The following is a 20,385-nucleotide window of genomic DNA, read 5'->3' as shown; positions in this document are numbered from 1 at the left end:
AATGGTATGCTATGATGTGTTGTTATTGACGGGAGAGCTAAAGCATTGTGTTCCCATCCAAATGACTCTTATCACCAAAATGAGAGCTTATGTTTTATTACTCATTGTTGTTAGTGAAGTGGGCTTTTTTATTTATTGTAAAATTCTGCACTGTTCGTATTGTCAACAAAACCCATGAAAAGGCTAAAATGAACAGTGTCCTAATAGCCAGCATTATCTGTGTGTCCAAAGCCTGCGATACCTTCTTCCTCTGTGCCACAGAGCTCCCTTGTTGTCCAAAAACTATTAAAAACACATCAGTGTGCCACACTGTTGCACTGGGTGACATGTTTGTTAATTAACATGAACACACACACCATAGTTTATTTTGACTCAGCCCCACTTACACAATCCTGCTGGTGTAAATACTCACTAATGCACCAAATGTGTATTAATCCACGGCTGAAAATAATCACCAACTAACGCACCATTTCCATGTGTTTGTGTAACGTCTGCTAAAAACTGCAGTGCCCAGTTGTTTTATGAAGTTACTGGGCCTTTTTTGAATCAACTGTAACTTGTGGCCCGTTTTTAATAATTGCCCGTGTGTGTGGGGACCCACTGTCTTTTTGGAATTTGTTGACATAAAAGGGAACTGTTGAATAATGTCAGACTAATCACTGGTAGTAATTACTGTGTTTCTGTTCAATTTTGTGTCTCTCGAAAATGGAAAGTAATTTTCCTACTGTTATAAAGACATTTCATCATTAGCAGAAGCAGGAAAACAGAGTAGAGCAGCTTTAGGCTCAAGTGCTAAAAGCTACAAATTAATGTAAAAGGAGACCCAGTGAATTGTGTTCACGCTCAACATTGTGTCGTGTGTTTTTCATCACAGTGTGTGTACAAACTTTTTTCAAGACAAATCCTCATTTGAAAATCTGTTGCACTCTGGCTTCCTTTCAACATTTTGAACCTCCAGGATAGGATTTTTTTTTTGCTCTCCTCCATGTACTGCAGGTCTCTTATTGGACACATTCACAAAGTCACATGACATTTATCAGGCTTGAACTGCCTTTCAGAGGGCTGTCACACAATATGCATCCTCTCCTTCCTTTACTGTCATGGTAAGAGTTGGGGCGCTGAGACAGTGCCCTGACCATGCAGCTCTGCACTGTGAATTTTTATATGCCATTGCCTGGAGGTTAGAAACTCTCATTATGCCGCGTTAGATTTATTAAAATAGATTATGGAAATGTTAATTAAGTCATTAATTACATTATTTAAGCAGCATTGACAGATAAGGCAGTGTGTGTATGCGTATGTGTGTGTGAGGGCGGGTGTCGAGCTCCCTGGGTGGTTTAAAAGGATGTGATTGGTGACAAGGGACACTGTGGAGATGGCGTCTAACCGCTAGCGCTGACATGATACAAAGTGGCCTACACTGCTCTCTCACCTCACGCTACTGTCTACAGCAGTTTGCAGATCTGCCTCAGGACGAGTAGCTCATCGCCCTTTTGCACACTGAAGGGTACAAAAGGGTGCAGATGTGCTTTTTTCATGTAAAAACAACACATAAGAGAATTTGGGCTCAGACAGTGCACAGTGCTTAAAGTATTTGCATTCTGCTTTGTATTTTTCTTTGTGTGAGCATTTTGGATGAAGCATTTGCTGTGACATTTGAGCAAAGGCCTCAAACCATATTTCCAAGCTGTTCCAAAGGAAAACACAACAGCACAATTGTGAGATGAATTACCCTGGAGCTGATACTATGGACTCTCTTATCTGTTGACAGTTTAGTTACCACAAAGCACAAGAAATGTGTTTTCCGATTCTCTGAGAATTGAGCTTTTCTTTGTCCCATCAAACCTATATTAAGGAAGGGAAAATTGCTCTGATCACACTTGATAAGAACAAATGATAGATGTTGTAAACAAGCAGAATGCTTCAATTCTGATCTGAGCCATTGATTTGCCTCAGCAGCCAATTACTATGTGGACTGACTGAGGTTATGCGTTCAGTCGATCTGCCGGTAGATGTTTTACTTTTTTTTCTTTTCTGTCCAGTGTATTAGCCCGCACCACAGCATTTCTGAACAAGTTAAAATTGATTATAATGTATTATTAACTGTAACAGTAAAGAGATGATGGAAATAACGAGCATCATTCTTGATTCCTCAGGTCCTCCGTTAGGTTGCCAGGAAGGTGTATGTCTTGATAATAAGTGGCCACTGATTGTAGAAAATGATACAATATGAGGCTGTCCAGCCGCCTCGGAGTCAAGCTATCATGATTAGCTCCCACATCAGTCACATGAACCTCATGATATCTAGCTCTTTGCTGTGATAGTGTGCACCGACGTGAAGAAGCATGGTAGCACTTATCCTCCCACACGACTATAACATGAATATTATTCCAGTATGAGAGCAGCTGAGAGAACACTATGCATTTTGTAAGGCCTTGATGTTGAACAGTTTTATCCTTTAGTTCATTTTTGGGGGTTTAAGTGCATGTGCTCATTACTTCGGCGGAATGACCAGGTGGAGGTAACCTCTTGGCCAACCATTTCCACATTAAAATATCTAAAAATTATTCAATCTTTGTTATATATTTTGTTGAGTTTTGTACTTACATCATCCCATATGTTTCCATTAATGTTCAGTCCCCAGAGAGATCGGTACGTTTCATTTGGTCACCTGTGGCTCTGTCTTCCAGGAGAGCTGGAGAGTGAGGAAGGGAGTACTCAAATACGACTAATCTAGAGTGAATAAAGCTGTTAAACATTTCTGCCTGAGTCATGTGAGAAATGTTACTGAAATCAGTGAAATGTTCCTGATATTTGAGGCGAGAAATAAGTCGTGCATTTGCTTAATTTTAGAAAGACAATGGTTAGTTTTAAAGCTATTTGGGAGTTTCCAGAGGTGGTGAGTTGAGCTGGATCATCCAGATTTGCAAAAGAGGAGCAGCCACTGTGACCGTCTGTTGTGCTGAATGGGAAGCATAGAAATGATGGATCCTGTAGACATTGCCATGCCATTAGAGCTGAGTGGCTTCATCCCTACAGTACACACCTTTGTGTTTCACTTCATTTCATGTATTGTTTAATATAAAAATGTAGATTAGATGCCCCGCAGATGTGCATACGATTCTATATGTTACGTACATCGTATCAGGAGGCCAAACAGCACCCTGGACTCAGTTTCCCACACACTCTAAAGACTCTGTTAATAGGAGGAGAGGGATCATGAGATTAGGATTATATTATTATACTAACTACATTAACGTTATTTGGGATGAATTTAGCTAATTGGACTCTCAGGACAAAAATATGTGGGATGAAGCGGTGAGATCTGGACTTCCTGAGTGCGTATTCATCTAGTGTTTGTACCTGCGTGGTGTTTTCTCAGGTGTCTGTCCAGCTACCTCAGCAGTCGTTACCGGCAGGCTGAGCAGAGCTCCTTCACCGTCCAGGCCAGAGGCTTTGAGGAGGACATGACCAGACCGGGCCGCTGGGATCACTCAGAGGCCACTTCAGCAGTGGCAGGCCACACTTCATCAGGGGCCTCACCAAGTCAAGTGGACGAAAGGAAAGTGGATGTGTTGAAGAATCAGTCTCTCAGCCTTTTCTGAACCACTAACAGAAGGAGTTTACAGAATATGGGGTGAGAGTAAATCCTCTGGGTTTTAGATGTTTCTAATAGCCATTCAAGATATCACATCAGTTTATCAGCGTGGCATATATGAGATCTTGCACTTTAAAACCTATTTTTCAAGTGTCAAATATTCTTGTTTTCCTTTATGTCAAACCCTTACGCTCTCACTTTATTCAGTGGATGTATTCTCATATATCACAAATTGATCATGAGGAAGAAAATGCACGCAGCTCTCATGAGTGTATTCAGGCTCGGAGGAGAAAAAAAGCCTGAAATCACTCTCTTTCTTTAATGATGTCCACACAGAGACAATGGGGCGCCATTCTGATTAGTGTCACCTGTCCTTGTGCATCTCATCAGCTCCATTATGGCTCCATCTACCATGCTTTTTCTGCTAATTGAATAGCCTGTGAAGTGGTGACGGTGATGGGGGTGAGAGCAACGTCTGTCCCGCTGCTGCTTCAGAATCAGAAAAAAGAGTGAAGCTTCCCAGTGAGACACTGCTGTTGTTCTTAAAGCGTAAACCATTATCATACAGATAGAAGAAGTGCTGACAAGTAGCACTCATGTTGTATTAGCATCATATCATCTACAGATTATGTTCATATGTAACAGCTTTGAATTAGCATTTCCTGTATATTTGGAGGGGGATGAAATGCTACACCACACATTTCTACAGTGTGTGAGACAGACCGTCCATACTGGAAGTAGCCATGAAACATTCACCAACAGTTTTCAGCTGTGTGTTCCCACAGCAGCTGCACGTGGCAACTGAAGTATGAGTAACAGTTAAAGCACAAGTTTGACAATGAGGGAAATATGCTTCTGTGCAATTTAGATGAGAAAACTGATCACTACAGCCAGCAGCTGGTTAGCTTAGCTCTGCACAAACTGGAAAGTGTGTGTGTGGGGGGGCTGTCTGTCAGTACTCCTTTTTTTCCCCCGGAAAATGTCAAACCCTTTACGGTTAGGAAAGGTTTCTAACCTAATTCTAGATTTTTCGTACTCTGAAAAGATGATGATGATAAATTAATTCCGGGGGCACAGCTCTGCTGCTGACCCTGTGCGCTCACCTGACTTTTGTTTGTTTGTCTGAGTTTGTGGATTAACGTACACCCACTGGGAGTGACCTAATACAGAATCACAGTGAACTTAGCACAACAGTGAATTATTCTTTGCCTGTTCCTGCTGTCTGGAGACAATTCAGCACGATTTCCTGGTCTACACACATGAACACCTGATGTTTCGGACCTAAGTTTACCAGGGGAGCGCAGTGACTTAAGATCCATAAGACAGCCAAAGAAAAGAAAGACACGGTGCTCCAGAGGTTGAAAACGTGGCTGTCATCACGCTATCAAACTGGATGAAATCATGGCCAGAGCTGAGTATGACAGAGTATTCAGGCAAAGCAATCTTACCTGTCTTACAGAGGTATGGCTCAAAGGTCACACAGCTGCATATCTAAGGGGCATACAACAATTAGAGCAGACAGAGATGGACATAGATCAACAAAATCAATAGGAAGCGGGTAGTGTCTCTTTGGGTACGAGAACTTGGTAAAACACTTCTGCATATGCAAGCAAGTATGCACTCCCAGGCCTAAATTTTATCAGTCTCTTGTAGACCTTTCTGTCTTAGCTGAGAGATTGGACAGATCACTCTCATTCTCACTTACGTGCCTGGTCCACATAATGCTGTAGCAGAGAGTTACATTCTCACTCTGTTGATCAACCTGATTTTATTCTTGCAGGCTTTAATTCATGTGATTTATCTGAGTATTTACTAATGCTCCAGCGATGTATGGGCTGTCCCACTTATTTCACACACACAGTTGATCTTTGCTTTGGGAACAACCCAGATACCTATAAGGCTGTTAGCAGCCCGCCACTTGGGAGATTAGACCACTTTGTTATTCACCTTTTCCTTGAGTATAGGGCAAACTAGTGAAAGTATGGTGGTGATATTTGATCTTGTATTGAATCCTGTGGAAGTAATGTGTGTAAGGCAAAAACTGTCCGTGTTTATGAAGGTCGAGTGTTGTGTCAGTAAGAGTCAGTGCTTTGCTAATGAGCTGAATGTTCATTACAGTAGATGTGACTGTGTGGATTACACACAGACTATGGAGCAGCATCCCATCAACCTCACTCGTAGTGTGGAGTGTGGAAGTGGAAAAGATTGCTGCCAGTCAAAAAAGGCTAGTGACCCAGATGGACTTAAGGCTCATGTCCTTACAGACTGTGTCCTCCAATTAACAGGAGCGCTTGTCCAGGTATTGCCTATATTATGGATGCTCTCTATCATTAAGCCTGTGCCCAGAAAGTCAAAAGGAAATATGTTGAATGGCTTCTGACTAATAGCCATCATTTCTTTCCTTTGTGAAAACTTGCAGAGTTGTAGCTTGTCATCTAACTTCCTCTGTGGCTCAGTATTTGGCCTGAACACACACTCCTCAGGCATGATTCAAAAGTAGCAATTTGGAGATCAGTGTTGATAAGACTGGAGAAATGATTATTTTTGCCAAGCAGGATTTCACAATAGGGCCTATTGTATTTGACAGCCAACGTGTTGAAACTGTTGAAAGTGCAGCCCTGAACTACCAACTAAACTTCTCTGAAAGCACCTAAATACTTAATACCTGAATGATATTTTAAAGAAATGTGCACAACAGCTTCATCTTACCTAACAGTTTCTGAGTGAGTTGGTAAGTTGTAGAAATTGTTTACAAAACCCTGACTGAGAGTGTTTTTTACATTCCACTTGACTGGACTGCAGGCTTAAGAGTTAGTTTGCTGGAATAGTTGGCATTGCCAACAAAATAATTGGGCTGCACACTGTTAGGACAAGAGATAAAGCCTTAAGCATCCTGACAGACTGTTCTCATCCTTTATTTTCTCAGTATGAGACTCTGTACTCTTGGTACCTTTGACAGCCAAAAATATTTTTAAAAAAATATATTTTCAAAAACGTGTTTTGTATATAACTTATTTTGTGTGTCGGTTTTAAGCTTTATATATATATATACATATATAATTTTTCTTGTGTACTGTGTTTCCACATTTCTTGTTACTTTGTTACTGCTTTTATATTTCTCAGTTATTAAGAACCAAAGGCAATTTTCCACTCTAATGGAAAATAAAGTTGTATTCTATTCAGTCTGAAAAGACCAAATCCAAAAACAGTGCAGTCTCTCTGTTTCTCATTACTGACTGACCTCAGTACTGTCTGTGACTCTCAGCCCCAAGCTCAAGTAGATCTAAGATTTAAGGTTTAAGGTTACAAATATACATTTTTTTTAAAGGCTCAGTAATTTGACTCATATGAGAGTAAATCTTTATTTTAAGTGTAAAAAAAAAAACAAACAAAAATTAAACAGGATCCTTTCCATCCACCAAAGACATTAAGATAGTCACCAAAGGAACAGAAGTCCTGGACGAGTTGCCCTTCAGTAGCATCAGCTTTTATTGTGCTCTTCGGGCTCATATGCACACTCAGCATAAAATATCCAAAAAAAAAAAAAAAAAAAAGAACAGACTAACTGCATTTGCCCTTGTTCAATTTGTGCCAAAGTTCTTGATGGAGCTTAATGGAGAAAAGATGACCCCAAGTTAATAGTTTGAGCACCGAGCTGTACAGCACAGAGTAGGAGGAGTAGACTCGCTTGGTTTTATTTTCCCGCTGGTGCTTCAATTTTATACTGTTTCTACAACCAAGACGTTGGACCCTTTATGAGAGCTTGGAGGTTGCACTTACATGACTGCATTTTCACTGCAGTATTTACAAACATGTCTGCCCAGGACTACTAGCCTGACAGGCCAAAGTACAGCCAGCGTGCTGACTACATTTCCACTGCATATGTTTTGTACAGCAGAAAGATCAGATTTTCACACTTTTACACATCAGGAGCTTTTTGAGAGCTGGAGACATTCACATACTCATCTTAAAACCATTAAGTAGCATTATTTGGATATCTGTGGGTATTAAGAGACAATGTGTTTGATTAGAGGAAAACATTCTTATTGCAGTGTTCCTAATTTATGATTTCATTAAGTGACACTTTAAAGCACCAATTTTGTGGGTTCAGTATTTAGACCGAGTCAATAAAAGAAAATATTCTTTTGTAATGTAGCACAAAATTAAGTAATCGGTTTGCTCAACTGTCAGGAAACAGTTAAACTGAGTAAATTATACATTACATTATGTCAACATCAAATATTTTTTTGTGTTTTAAATTTTGGTCTCAGGTTTAATTTTACACTCTGGGATTATCACACGTTTACACAGCAGAATGGTATATGTCAGAAGACTAAATAAGCAATTAAATAAACTCTTATGAACTACAGTGTACCAACTACGGTGTGTAATGAATAAGGCTTATGAAGGATAATGGAGCATGAATTTGTTGACAATAATAAAAAATATAATATCACCAGTATATCACCACAATATCCTGTAAATATGGTTAGAAGAAATTCTTATTGTAATTATCTTATTCTAATTCTTGCTCCAAATATGCATCAACCCCACATTTCATAATACATCGGAGCATCTTCCTGTTAGGCTTGTAGTCTGAAAACACAAGCCAGGATCCTGCTGGCATCATCAATGACGCAACCTGAACAACCCGACGACAACGTGCAGATTATTTTCCTGAACTTGACGTTCCTGCAGAGCCACAGAAGACATTCAAATGTTTACATGAGTTCCCCTTTAATAAGGAATGTTTGTATAATCATCTAAATAATTATATGGATGTGTATGAAATTGTTATTTAGGAAAATTGAATGTTGTGCTCTTGTAAACAATTGTTAAAATATAATATTTTTGCAAAAACTATCTATATATGGAAACAAATGAAACCTGAGGCAGGTCTCTATCTGATGTTTACGCTTTTCGGGAATATCTGTATTTAGTCAAAGGAAAATACATAAGATATTTTTCAGATCTGCAAAGAAAAGCTTGAAATAAAAAAGAAATCTTTTATTTTGATTGGATAAACATTGCCAGCTGTGATGCAGGGCTGTAGTGTTGGTGCCTCTTCTGCCAGGCAGGAGCTTTGCTCTTATCTGCATGTGCCTGAGGCACAGCTAGTGTAAAAAGATCCTCCTCACTCTGCTCTGCTCTGCTAGCAGTGAGCTCCGCAGGCTTATCCTGCTCAGACTCTCTCCGTTTCACCTTTCGGTCACAGCCAAATAACTCTCACCTGTGCACCACCTCAGCTCGAGCCTTTCTATGGACAGAATAGAAGAAGTACAGCGGTATCTCACACTGCAGTATCTGGTAAATGCCACAGCAACAGGACCGCAGAGGCTTCCCAGTGTCCCCGTGCCTGTATGGTTCCGGGGGCTTAATGTGTGCGTGCGGGGCCAGATGGACACTTTCATGAGTGTATGAGTGTGGATTATTCTGCCGGCTACATCTGGGGCTCCACATGGTACAGCAGACTTCGGTAAGAGAGGCAGGTGGGCACGTGGGGCGGGCACCCCTCCAGTGGGCTCTCTTACATCTATATCCACCGACAAGGCATCGCCGCAAGTGGCACACCGAAAGGTTACTAGACAATCCAGCAAGACAAGTGCTCCTCTGAATTCTGGCATACATTGTGTCTTCTTTTGTCCTTAACTTTCAGTGTGACAGCAACAGCTTACTGTTTCCAGGTATCACAGGTGACTATTGTGTTCTTACATGTCCTTTATGTGGTAGTTTGGTCAAAGCATTTTTTTTCCCCCACTCACATACTTCAGATGCGGTTTGGGGTGCAGCATTTTGGTCAAGGACATTTTGTAATGTAAGCAAGAGGAGCTGCCAATTGGGCTGCCACTCCTAAGATTAATGGCCTACTACCTGAGCTACAGCTGCCCGTAATATGAACATGTCACCACCATCAGCATTATATTCTGATTCCTTCTGATTCTGGGTCAGACAAGCAGATCACATGACAGTTTAGCAGGCAGACAATAGAAAGCAACACTGTACTGCGAGAGGCAACAGCACTGAAACAATTAGTTAATTAATCATCTAGTCAATCAGCATAAAGCAGTATTCATTTTTTGGCCTCTTGTAAGAACAACATTGGAATATTATCACCTCATATAGTTGATATGGCAAGCGTGTTAGCAAATGGTTGCCTGATTATTCATCATGCATATAAAGAGGATGATTAGCATTCATTTGGAGGCGTGTTTGTGTCCATCTGATGAATCTAAGTCAAATATTCACTCTGCTTTTAGCTTTGTTCTCTCAACTCCTGAGAAAATATCTGGCTCAGTAGCTGTTAAATGCTCCACTGTTCACCAGCTATTTGCTAATGTGCTGTTTGGTGCTGGGTAGGTATTACGTTCACCTTCTCCAACGTATTTCACAGAAAACAGCAGCCTGCTGTTGCTGAAAAAGACGTTGATGAGAGCGGTAAACAGTACACTTGTGTGCCGCTAAACCTAAACAGTGAGCTGAAGGATGCGAAACTCCACCGGACTGAGAGGCACCGAGTGGTGATTCTCTCTAAGTTAATCACTACAAACAGCACTTCACTTTCCACATTGCACATAGTGATTTGACCCATTGTTAATATAAGCATGGAGGCAGTCTGAGGAGGTCACCTCCCACTCTGGCAAAGTGTGATGAATGTTTTTTACTGTTTTCTGACAGATTTGTCAATGATGAAAATAATAGTTATATTGACCCTCAGCGACAAATACATTGCATTTTTTGTGACCTCATACACCAAAGGCCACCGTGTGTCTCTGTCCAACGTTAATGTGTCTCAGCTGAGTTTAGCAGTGTTAGCAGTGACTTCACACAGTGTTAGGAGAGGACGGAACCGTAAACAGCGAGGCTGATATCAGCGAGAGAAAATTACAAAAAGTGGATTACGTGCTTTGATTACGTACATGCATAAGTAGGCGTATGAATACGGTGTGGAAATAGCGAACTCACAATGAAAACTGCTATATACAGATAATTACTTAATGTAAATAGACTGAAAGAAAAAACTTTACCCTTAAAAATATTGTCAACCTTTCAGACTGTAATAAACAACCTTTTTCATGTTTGCATGTAATTGTTCTTTTATTCAGCAATGAGCACATCATCATTATACCCACTTCATTACATTTATACAATCTGTGTTACAGTCAGACATATGTATCTTCAAATTGCTAAGTTTATCTGTAAAATGTATTATGTATATTGTTAAATTGAAAAGCTGAAATTATTCCAATGTGAAATTTAATTTTTCATTGCGCACGCTGAACACAAGTCAACTTATTAATGCCCCACTCTCAGATTGAACCCGAGCCAAGGCCTTTGTGAAATCAGAGCTCATTAGACTAGTCCACCTCATAATGAGTGGCCAGATCCATCAGAAGAGATAAATCTCTCACTCTGCGCTGACTGAGATCCATTTGAACACACCCGCAGTGCTTCAGACCACATGTGAACAAGATATTTGCTTTGAAGCACCAACACACAGATTTGAATCATTGTGTCAGAGTGCCAAATGTCCTAGGTTGTGGGGGACAGGGGATCTGCTTTAGAGTTGGCTACCTGTTGAGGAGGATTAAACAAAATACAGATGGTGTTTACATATTAAACAAACAAGGCATTCTCTGTTGTGATGATGGCAAAAAATGCTTTCAGCGGCACAGGCCATAGTTAAAAGTGCGATTCCTCAACTCTATACCTCTTCATAAATCACCGGTTTTGATCAAGACTTTTCTCTCCTAGGAGTGTTCTCACATTTATCCTTCATGAAATCAGAGACCATGGCTGTAGATAGGAAGTCATGTATGGTGTTTTTCTGGCCCGTGATAGGATCACATTTGACCCTGAGATCACCTCTGAAGGACGAAGGCTGCTGAGCGTCTGGCCATGTATTCTGGCCGTCAACACAACACAAGCGCAGTCTGATCCACTGTGGGTCAACTTGAATAAATTAAATGAATTACCAGCTGCCTTGTGCAAGCTCACAGGATGCAGGGTGGCATGAGCACGCCATTACACCAATGATAAGGATATCTGCATGGCCTTGTGTTAAAGGAATTACACATAGCATCCAGAACCTTTGAGAGAGCCTGACAGTTTTGCGCACACTGGCAAGTTAGTATGACATGAAAATGTGTGTGGCTCCAGAACGGCTCAGCTGCTGCTTGGCCTGAGTCGAGTCGGGGGGCACTGAGTGGTTGGCTTGCTGAGAAGTTTTTTAGTTCAAAAAAACAGCATGGAATCTTATTGTGATGTAAATAGACACAGTATTGGGCTTAAACAATACATTAATACGTCTCCTTTGAGCAGATAAAATCACAAGATGCACAATAATCAAAATGATGTCCTGCGAGGTTATTTAAAGCGATATGACATCAAATCCTGACACTGCAAGACATGTTTACTGCCTGTCCAGGTCCTGGTTTTGGTCTCCAGCTCTGATAAAAACAGATGAAGGCTAGAAGGCTAGCCACTATATGGGAAAGTCTATTTACATAATATTATGTATATTGTATTCCTCACCGTTCTAATGTTTGAATGTAAACTGAATTTAAGTCTTGCAGGGGACGCGAACACGAGAAGAAGCGTTGCAGCTAAACGCAAGACACGTGGCAAGGTGTCCGATAACTTTGTCTTCTACCTGTAATCTGATGCTGCGAAAAGAGGAGGGATCATCCTCCCGTCCCCGGGGTGATTTATGATTGAGGACATGTTAATAAAAATATCAAAACAATCTGAGCTCTGGTGGGGAAGATACCGGTGCGTTGCGTACATCATGCTCGACAGGCCTGGGCGGGGAATGGCCTGCTCTGTGATATTACACTCGTATGGATGCCCCGTCGCCCTGCTCTTGAATAGAATATGCAGCTGTTGTTTGTTTTTGGGAGGGTCGGTGGGGGTAGCACTACTCACACAAGGTGACATTTCCGTGAACATGTGCTCCTCTTAGCCTGATAGCCGAACCATCTTGAAATCGTGTTCCCTGAAGGAGCCAGGAATGGTTTTCCTTCATTAACATCCCGTGCTTAAGCTCAAATGAGTGAAAAGCCTTTTTAATTTAGACGTGTTTTGTTATATTACACCCAGTGGTAGAGGATTGAGGGACATGCTGCTGTTCCTGAACGAATTCACTGGAGAGACACGTTCCAAATAGCTCATTAAACGCCAAGAATGACTGGATGAAAAGATACGGCGCCATGTTCGCTTCTCACACAGAGGCTTTTTTTCTCTTTCTCTTGCTTTTGATGGATTTATATGGGGGTTTGGGCGTGGACGCAGAGTAATTTAGTACGTGTTAAAAGCCACTGCAGGGATGTAGCGCGGAACACTCGCTCAATTCCACTTCCAATATCGCTGTTTCTGAAATCGTAGTGATTTTCTGTCTCCATGTCTTGGCGAACACAGAATCATCACAAAGTACGCTGTCAAAAAGAAAATGTTCTGAAACATAGAATCCACTCTCAAGCATATCTTGATGCTATTGTCAGGGAGCACACAGTGTACTGATGTTGTCAACACTGATGCAGTATTAAGTCAGGAGCTGTTCAGTGAAAACTCTTTGGTGCTTTTAGCTCACTGCCTTTTCTATACATATGGTTAGAAAACACATAAATTGCCATTTGTCGTTCTTATGCATGTAAGAGAACTCTCTGGTCCATGTAGTGTTACCTTGTAATCAGGATTTTTTGTCCTCGTGGGCTATCAGTACGTCAAGCCTGTCAGATGTTAGAAGTGCATCGGCACTCAAAAGAAGCTGAAGCCATTTCCTACAAAGGCAGTGTTTGGTTAAGTGAACACTGAGATATGGAGGTGAGGTGGACTTAACAGCCTTTTAGTGTGACATCGGTCCATCTTCACACAGCCACAGGACATAACATGTTTGTGTGAAGAAACATGTTAAATACAGTTTTTTTTTTAATTGCCATTGTGCTTTTAAATTGAAATCAGTGGGGAGAACCTTGACGGATGATTCTGGTCTGTTGTTATCTTAATTCAGGGTTTTCTTACTTTTTGATACAGTAATGTTGTGCTCACCAGTTTTGCTAAACCAAATAGCTACAGTGGGTCAAGAAACATGAGCTGTAAACCAACCAGCAACTTGGCCAGATGTAAGAATGTCACATTTTCAAAATTTCATCTGTGAGCAAATGAAAACTAACGTCATTTAAATCCAATTCAGAATTTCGGTACCCTGCTGGAGGGCAACACGTGGCTTATTGAGCATGTATCACAGACTTAAGAATAATTAGTGCATGGAGCTACTGAGATCCACACACTGGTTTATGGTTTTGAAGTCTCAAGGTTGGCATTCCAGCAGTGGCCATCTTGGATTTTTGAGCCAGATGTGACCATATTTGGAAGAGAAGGTGGAGTTCTATCCTGATTGGAACTGACTCAGAAAGATATGACATAATGGCAATTTGTCAATCCTAAGGAAGCCACGCCCTGAATCATACCCTGCTTTATGGTCTATTTTACTCTAAATGGGACCATAATTTACAAAATGAACATCATGCTGTATTGAAGAAGAGTTCAAACTAGCACCCGAGTACATGAACTTATTAGGAAAGTGTTTACTGAGGTAATACATCAAGTGAAAAGTAGGCTAATTTTCTCTTACGCTTATATACAATCAGTCTTCTTTTTGAAACCAGAGGAATCGCCCTCTACTGCCCATTAGAAATTATTCAGATTTAAAGCACATTGGCCCTCTTTGTTCAGACCAGGAACTTTTACATTTTTATACTTACATATTAGGTTTTTTTTCTCACATCCACCCATCCATCCGTTTTCTATATGGCTTTAACCGTCAAGGTTGCGGGGCGCTGGAGCCTATCCCAGCTGACTACAGGTGAGAGTCGGGGTACACACTGGTCGCCAGACAGTTGCAGGGCAAATACACAAAGACAGACAACCACACGCACTCACACCTAGAGGCAATGTAGAGTAGCCGGTTGACCTAATGTGTGTGTTTTTGGGATTGTGGGAGGAAGAAAACCCACACAGGCACGGGGAGAACATGCAAACTCTGTACAAAAGGGCCCCAACCCAGACTCGAATCCACAGTGCTAACCGCTGCACCTCCGTGCCGCCACTTTTTTCCCCTCATTTGAACAAAAATTTAGATATTTTATTGTGATTGAACAGTATGTATACGTTTTTTTCGAATTGATATCAACTTCCCTGTAACATGTTTTACCTTCAGCCACCAAGAAAACATAAATTCTCAGTTAGTTTTAGGAGCTTTGTTTTTATTGATTTTACATACAGACGTGATTTCAAATCATTGTCTTCTAACAGTGCAGAAAAACATTCCTTCAAGATAAATTTCACCCAACATGAGCCGTTGCACCCTGACACTGGCAAAGTTAGACTTGTATAAATGTCAAGAGAGATGTGTCCTCCTTTTGTTCACTGCAAATTTGCCAGCAGCTCATTTCCTCCAGGAACGCATTAACAAAGCAGTTAATTCTATCATTAATTAAAAGGAATCACAATTCAGTGAACACTTCAAATTAATCTATTGAGATTTGCTCTCACACAACGCTCACATTCTATTTTCTTTGTCTCATTAAAGAAACTGCAGCTCAAGAGGCATGTTTTTTTTTCCCCGTGTCATTTCCGTCAGTCTGGTTCTGTGTAGCTCCATTAGCAAAGCATGTCACCACCACTGCCAGGTTTTGGGTTTTGATACCAAAAGGAACCATCCGTGCCACAGATGAGTACACTCAAAGCATAAGCCTGGTAATAACACAGGAGTGGTTTATCATGTTAGTGACATATTCTGAAGGTGTGAATACTCTCTGGTTTTAAGCATAATTAATGAAATTAAATGCATAGTATGTAGTTTCTCAGTAGACACTAAAAAAAGACCCAAGTAGTGTTGGATCATGGGAGTTGTTGTCTTTGTTGTTAAATAGCTGCCATTGTTGGTGATGTGAGTCAGGAGAAAAGTTCACACAGAAATGAACATTTGGGATAATGTTGGTGCACAGTTCAAGAATGTGTATAACGAAGGTCTAGTGATTTTTAGACAGGCAGAAATGCATATTATATCTTTAATCACTGGGGTTGTAGCTTATATTAAATGTAAATGAGTACCCTTTGAAGCAGTAAGTTCATGTAAAATTGATCTAAAAGACATCATTTTCCTCATAAATCCCACATTTTTGTAGAATAATGCAGCAAAATAGTTTCATAACACCAGCAAAATGTTTGATCTGGCCACTGGCCCACACTGAGCTGTTTATCTCCGCAGTCACTGGAGTTGGGTTATAAATACTCTGGGCTTGGCGTCTCCACAGTATAGAGCTACTTGGAGGGTGATAAGGTGCTAATTAGCAACTGTTAGCAGAAATTAAAAAAAAAAAAAACAACTTACATACGCAGAATGAAGCACATCTCCCCGTTGCAACTGAATGTTCCACCAATGATCCTTCCTCCTCTGCTCGCAGACACCGAGACTGGAGAGATGTCCCTTATTAACACTGTGTACAAGGAACTCTCTCTTTTTTTCCTTCCTTCCAGGCAAGCCAGGTCTGACAAATTAAGGCTGTGGAGTCATTAGATTAAGATAAGAACTTATCTTTTACTCGGAGACAGACTTTTATCTATTGTATTTTTCTTCTCTGCCATCTCTTTCATTCCCTCTCTCTCGCCCTGTTCACTGTGAGATTGTTAAAGTAATTGGGATGTTATGTGACCAGAAAGGCCAGATAAGTTTTTAACCCTGTCATGGATTAACCTCTCATGTCTGAGGTAGGTCACGAAAGGTGCAGCTGGAGACATGTTAAGACTCATTTAAGGGAATCTTGATGTATTATTGTTGGAAGATGGCTTGTTTCTTCTGCAGGTACATGTGCCAGGAGGTCTGGAAATGGCTTCTGTATGCTGTCAGGGGTTATTAAAGCATAAAGTCTATTTTTGGGGTCGCTGGGCAAGACTGGTGTAGCGTCTTCATCTTCGAGTACATCGTTTAGGAACGTTCAACCAGGTTTCATCACATTGTTCCTGAAAGCTATTTTAGATGACCTTTTAAAGTTAATCACAGACATGCTCCATTCACCCAGTTTAAAGAGAACCTGCGTCAAAAAGGGGGAAAAAAAAGCAAGAACCTCTCTATAATATAATCCACAGCAGGATAATTAGGAAAGAAGCTCTCTGAACATTAACAATCACCATCAGATACTATTTTTTTTTTATAAAAGTTGTGTGCGTGTGCATTTGACCCAATCGCTGATGCTTGTGTACATTTTTCTGTTATTAATATCTGAAGGGAGAATCTGAGCCCCAAGCAGCATGATTAGAGCATTGCCATTTATTATTCCTCAAAGCAGAACATATGAAGATCACCTGAAATAAATGAGTTAGACCCTTATGGTAGCATCCAGTGCATTTCTATGATCCCCGTGTTTATAATCCTTTGTTTTAAAGGTCATTGCACCACCTCGTTGCTATCTAGACATTTCTTTGAAGCACTAATTGTGTCTACATTCTTGACCACTTTGTCAGACAACTCCACACTAGAGCTGAGAACTCAGAGGAGTATATGCTGCTTGTTTACTGCGATCAAGATAACAAGGACAAGTCTGTGAAATAACGAAGGCCAGGGCTGATGCAGAAAACACTATATTTTCCATTTTAATGGTGTTTAAGCGTGGAAGCTGGAGGAGAGATAGCTTGAAAAATGTAACTAAAGGATCGGATTCAGTGGGATCCAAATGGCAAGGGTAGCTGTTGGGCATGATGACGTTCCTTTGATGTGAGCTATAACTAGCTTTAAGCTCAGCTCGGGCGCATCATGGCTGCATCCTGACTGATGTGGGTATTCCACTTAGATGAGGGCCACTTTGTCGTGTGTGCCAACTGTACCTTTAATTTCAAATTCTCTAATGTCTCAGATGGGAGGGCATTAAAGGCGCGGGTCATTAGTGTATTGTCGTGTTTGCCCACAACTGTGCGAGCTGGACTGTCATCTCTTGGAATTTTGTCATATTCATCAATGCTCTGCATAATGGGATGAGATACTATTTACATATCGGATCAAAATTGCCAGAGGAGAGCATTAATTATTGAAAAACTGACAGAATCAAAAGAGCAGCTTTTTCCTCTTCATAGTTTGTTGTCTGCACAGACTGAAAGCCACTCTATGCCCAGTAAACACAATTATCTCAATTTTAAAGACATTGCAGCCTGTTTTGAGAGCACATGCTCGACACAAAGGCCACAGCATCTTCTGTCACCATGGTAAAATGAAGGTTTGCCTTTCATGCTGCTGTTTCCCAATGGGCTGTAACAAGCGTCTGAGAAGGGACGTGGTACAGCCTCTGGAGAGCCACCTACTGCACAGCCTGCATCTCTGTTTGTGTGTCAGGCTCTGAATAATAACAAAGTGCATCACATTCATCAGTGTCACTTAGTGCGAAATGACTTCATTGCTGAAAATAAAGCAATGCGCTAACAAGGAAGTGGATACAGCTCTGCACGTTTATTCTAGGTAGACTCTCCTGTTAACATAAGCACATTGAAGAGGCCTTGTGAAGACATTGTTTCTCCTGAGTGAACATAAGACATCCACCAGAGTTTGCAGTTGGTATTATGAGAAATATTTAGAATCAACTGTGTAATCTGTATTATCATTACAAATTGTTATTTTACTGCAGTAGTTGGGGAAAATAGTTATTACATTACGTTATTATTACTCATAGCAAACTATCATACCTGACTTCTTGTAGTGGCACTGAGTTCTAGGACTTTAGAATTTTGCTGCAATTATTTAATTTTTATGCACTTTCCCTTTGGGGTTGATTAAAATTTCATCTTGATCTTATCTCCTTAATCATAATCTTAAGATCTGTTTGAATATGTTGTAACCTGCTTTTCCTCTGATGCAGTAAAGTGTATCTATTTGATGCTCAACTCTAATGCTTAAGGTGTCCTTAAATATATGAGAATATCAGGTTAAATCATGCCTTTGCTGACCTTTTAAGGCACCTCACACACCAGACATCTGTTCAAACAGAGCCATAATGGTCCATGATGAAGTTTGTTTTACAACACTGCCCCAGTATATCCCGTAAATTATATGCATCAGCAATGGGGACAGTAAGGACTAGAAAATGCAGACGGATACATTTTACTGCATCTTCCCCGTCCACAGTGTCATCCCCTTAAGCTGCCAAGTGAGTGTAGGGGGGTGAATTCATGAGGGTCTTCTGTAATAGGCTGGCACACACACAGGCACAGCCTGTGGAACCTTACAGGCTGCTGAAGCTGGTCTTGGCATTGCTTTTGGCAGCTATGCACTCCCTCGCACTACACATTCTTTCTGAAAAAAGAAAGTTTTAACTAGCTGGTCTTACCGCTCCTTTATAAATGAGGAAGCCCTTGGCATAAATAGATCTACATGTTCATTTGGTATATTAAGAGAGACACACAGTTAAAGAGTGTTCATTACAATTGTAAATTTCTGCCCCCGGGCCCTTAGCCCGGCGCTAGATTACATGAGGTCTATGCTCATGGACAGCGCCTGGCATCTGATTGAGGGTCCAGTGCAGCTAATTAATTTCATTAGAAAGTGAAGTCATCTTCTAGCAGGAATTAATATTTGGAGCGTCATGTTGCTAATTTATTTCCAGATTTAATTAGCTCAGAGAAGAAATGTTGCTTGGGCAAGAGGACTTTTTAATTATCAGCTTGGATAAATTTGAAAATGTTGATGCCTAAGGGTTGAGTTAATTAAAACCTGCATTATTTTAACTTTAATTAGCTCCCATCTTTGTTTTTCTTCACCATATGGCCATGTCCTGTAGTCAAATTTAGTTAATTAAGCTAATTAAGCTAATCATTTTAATTACTCAAGACAATGTGATTGGATAGAGGATGACTACAAGTTTATAGCCAAGTACTTGTTTTTCATTAAGTTGAAGGGACAGAGTTATTTCTGATTGCAGTTGGCAAGCATAGCAGAGTAGTTTGAGAATGAGACAGCCTCTGAGATATTAAGGCTGAAGCCTAATTGCATTCCTTGATATAAAAAAAAAAATCTTGTCACCAGCACAACTCTTTTAGTGGAGAAATGGTTTACTGCAACATCTTTAAGCTTTCTGCCCATACGCTAATGCTGGACACTTGTACTCCATCAGATTAAATAATGTCTGCGCTTACTCACGTTTACAAGGCTCAACATCAGAAGAGACGCTCTGCTCTCTACCAGGAGCATGTGGAAGACACAATAACAGATATCATGATGTGCAGATAAAGTCATTGTTGGCTGGACAAGCATCACTCCTAATATACAGGGCAGAAAACATGTCAAACCTTCACGTCTGACTAGTTTCTTTTGACCACAGCAGGCTATGAAATTGAATTGTAATTGGGTAACAGGCTTGTGTCTGTGGTTGCTGGTGGGATAGGATGCTGCCCTTCCCCTTAATGACCCTGGAGTGTGGGATGACTGGGGTGTGGGTCTATGTGAGCTGCTAGCAGCTGTGCATCAGTCTGGACACAAGCTGGGCCCATCCAGAAGCCAGGCCTAGCTGACAGATGCAGAGGCTAAACCTAATAATGAAATAATACTGGGAGACATCATGTCCGTGGTTTCCATCATTGTTAAAAGATTTTGGTAGCGTGTACCCCCACTTAGGTAATTTGTTTCCATGTATAATCCTATTGCTCACTATTAAATTAAACCAACTGGTCATTTCAGTTTGGAGCCTATAAATAAACTGGTTGCTGTGTGCATGGGCAGTATGTGGGACGTCTCATCTGATTAGAGG

General features: G+C 40.7%; 1 protein-coding gene across 3 annotated transcripts in view; it reads left to right on the top strand.

The window, feature by feature from the left end:
* LOC124060757 overlaps positions 1-20,385 on the top strand; it is a 193,125-nt gene that overhangs the window by 129,361 nt on the left and 43,379 nt on the right. For 2 of the 3 annotated variants that reach the window (XM_046392043.1, XM_046392045.1), the window contains one exon: positions 3,383-6,806. In XM_046392043.1, coding sequence (XP_046247999.1) covers positions 3,383-3,605 — 223 coding nt within the window. In that variant the 3' untranslated portion in view covers positions 3,606-6,806. Of the gene's footprint in view, positions 1-3,382; positions 6,807-20,385 lie in introns of those variants that run through there. The other variant, XR_006843626.1, reaches the window with a different exon arrangement.

The sequence above is a fragment of the Scatophagus argus genome, chromosome 6, assembly GCF_020382885.2.
Source record: "Scatophagus argus isolate fScaArg1 chromosome 6, fScaArg1.pri, whole genome shotgun sequence".
NCBI classification, from domain to species: Eukaryota; Metazoa; Chordata; class Actinopteri; family Scatophagidae; genus Scatophagus; species Scatophagus argus.
The sequence above is the reverse complement of the archived record's forward strand: the minus strand, read 5'-3'. Positions and strand labels throughout refer to the sequence as shown.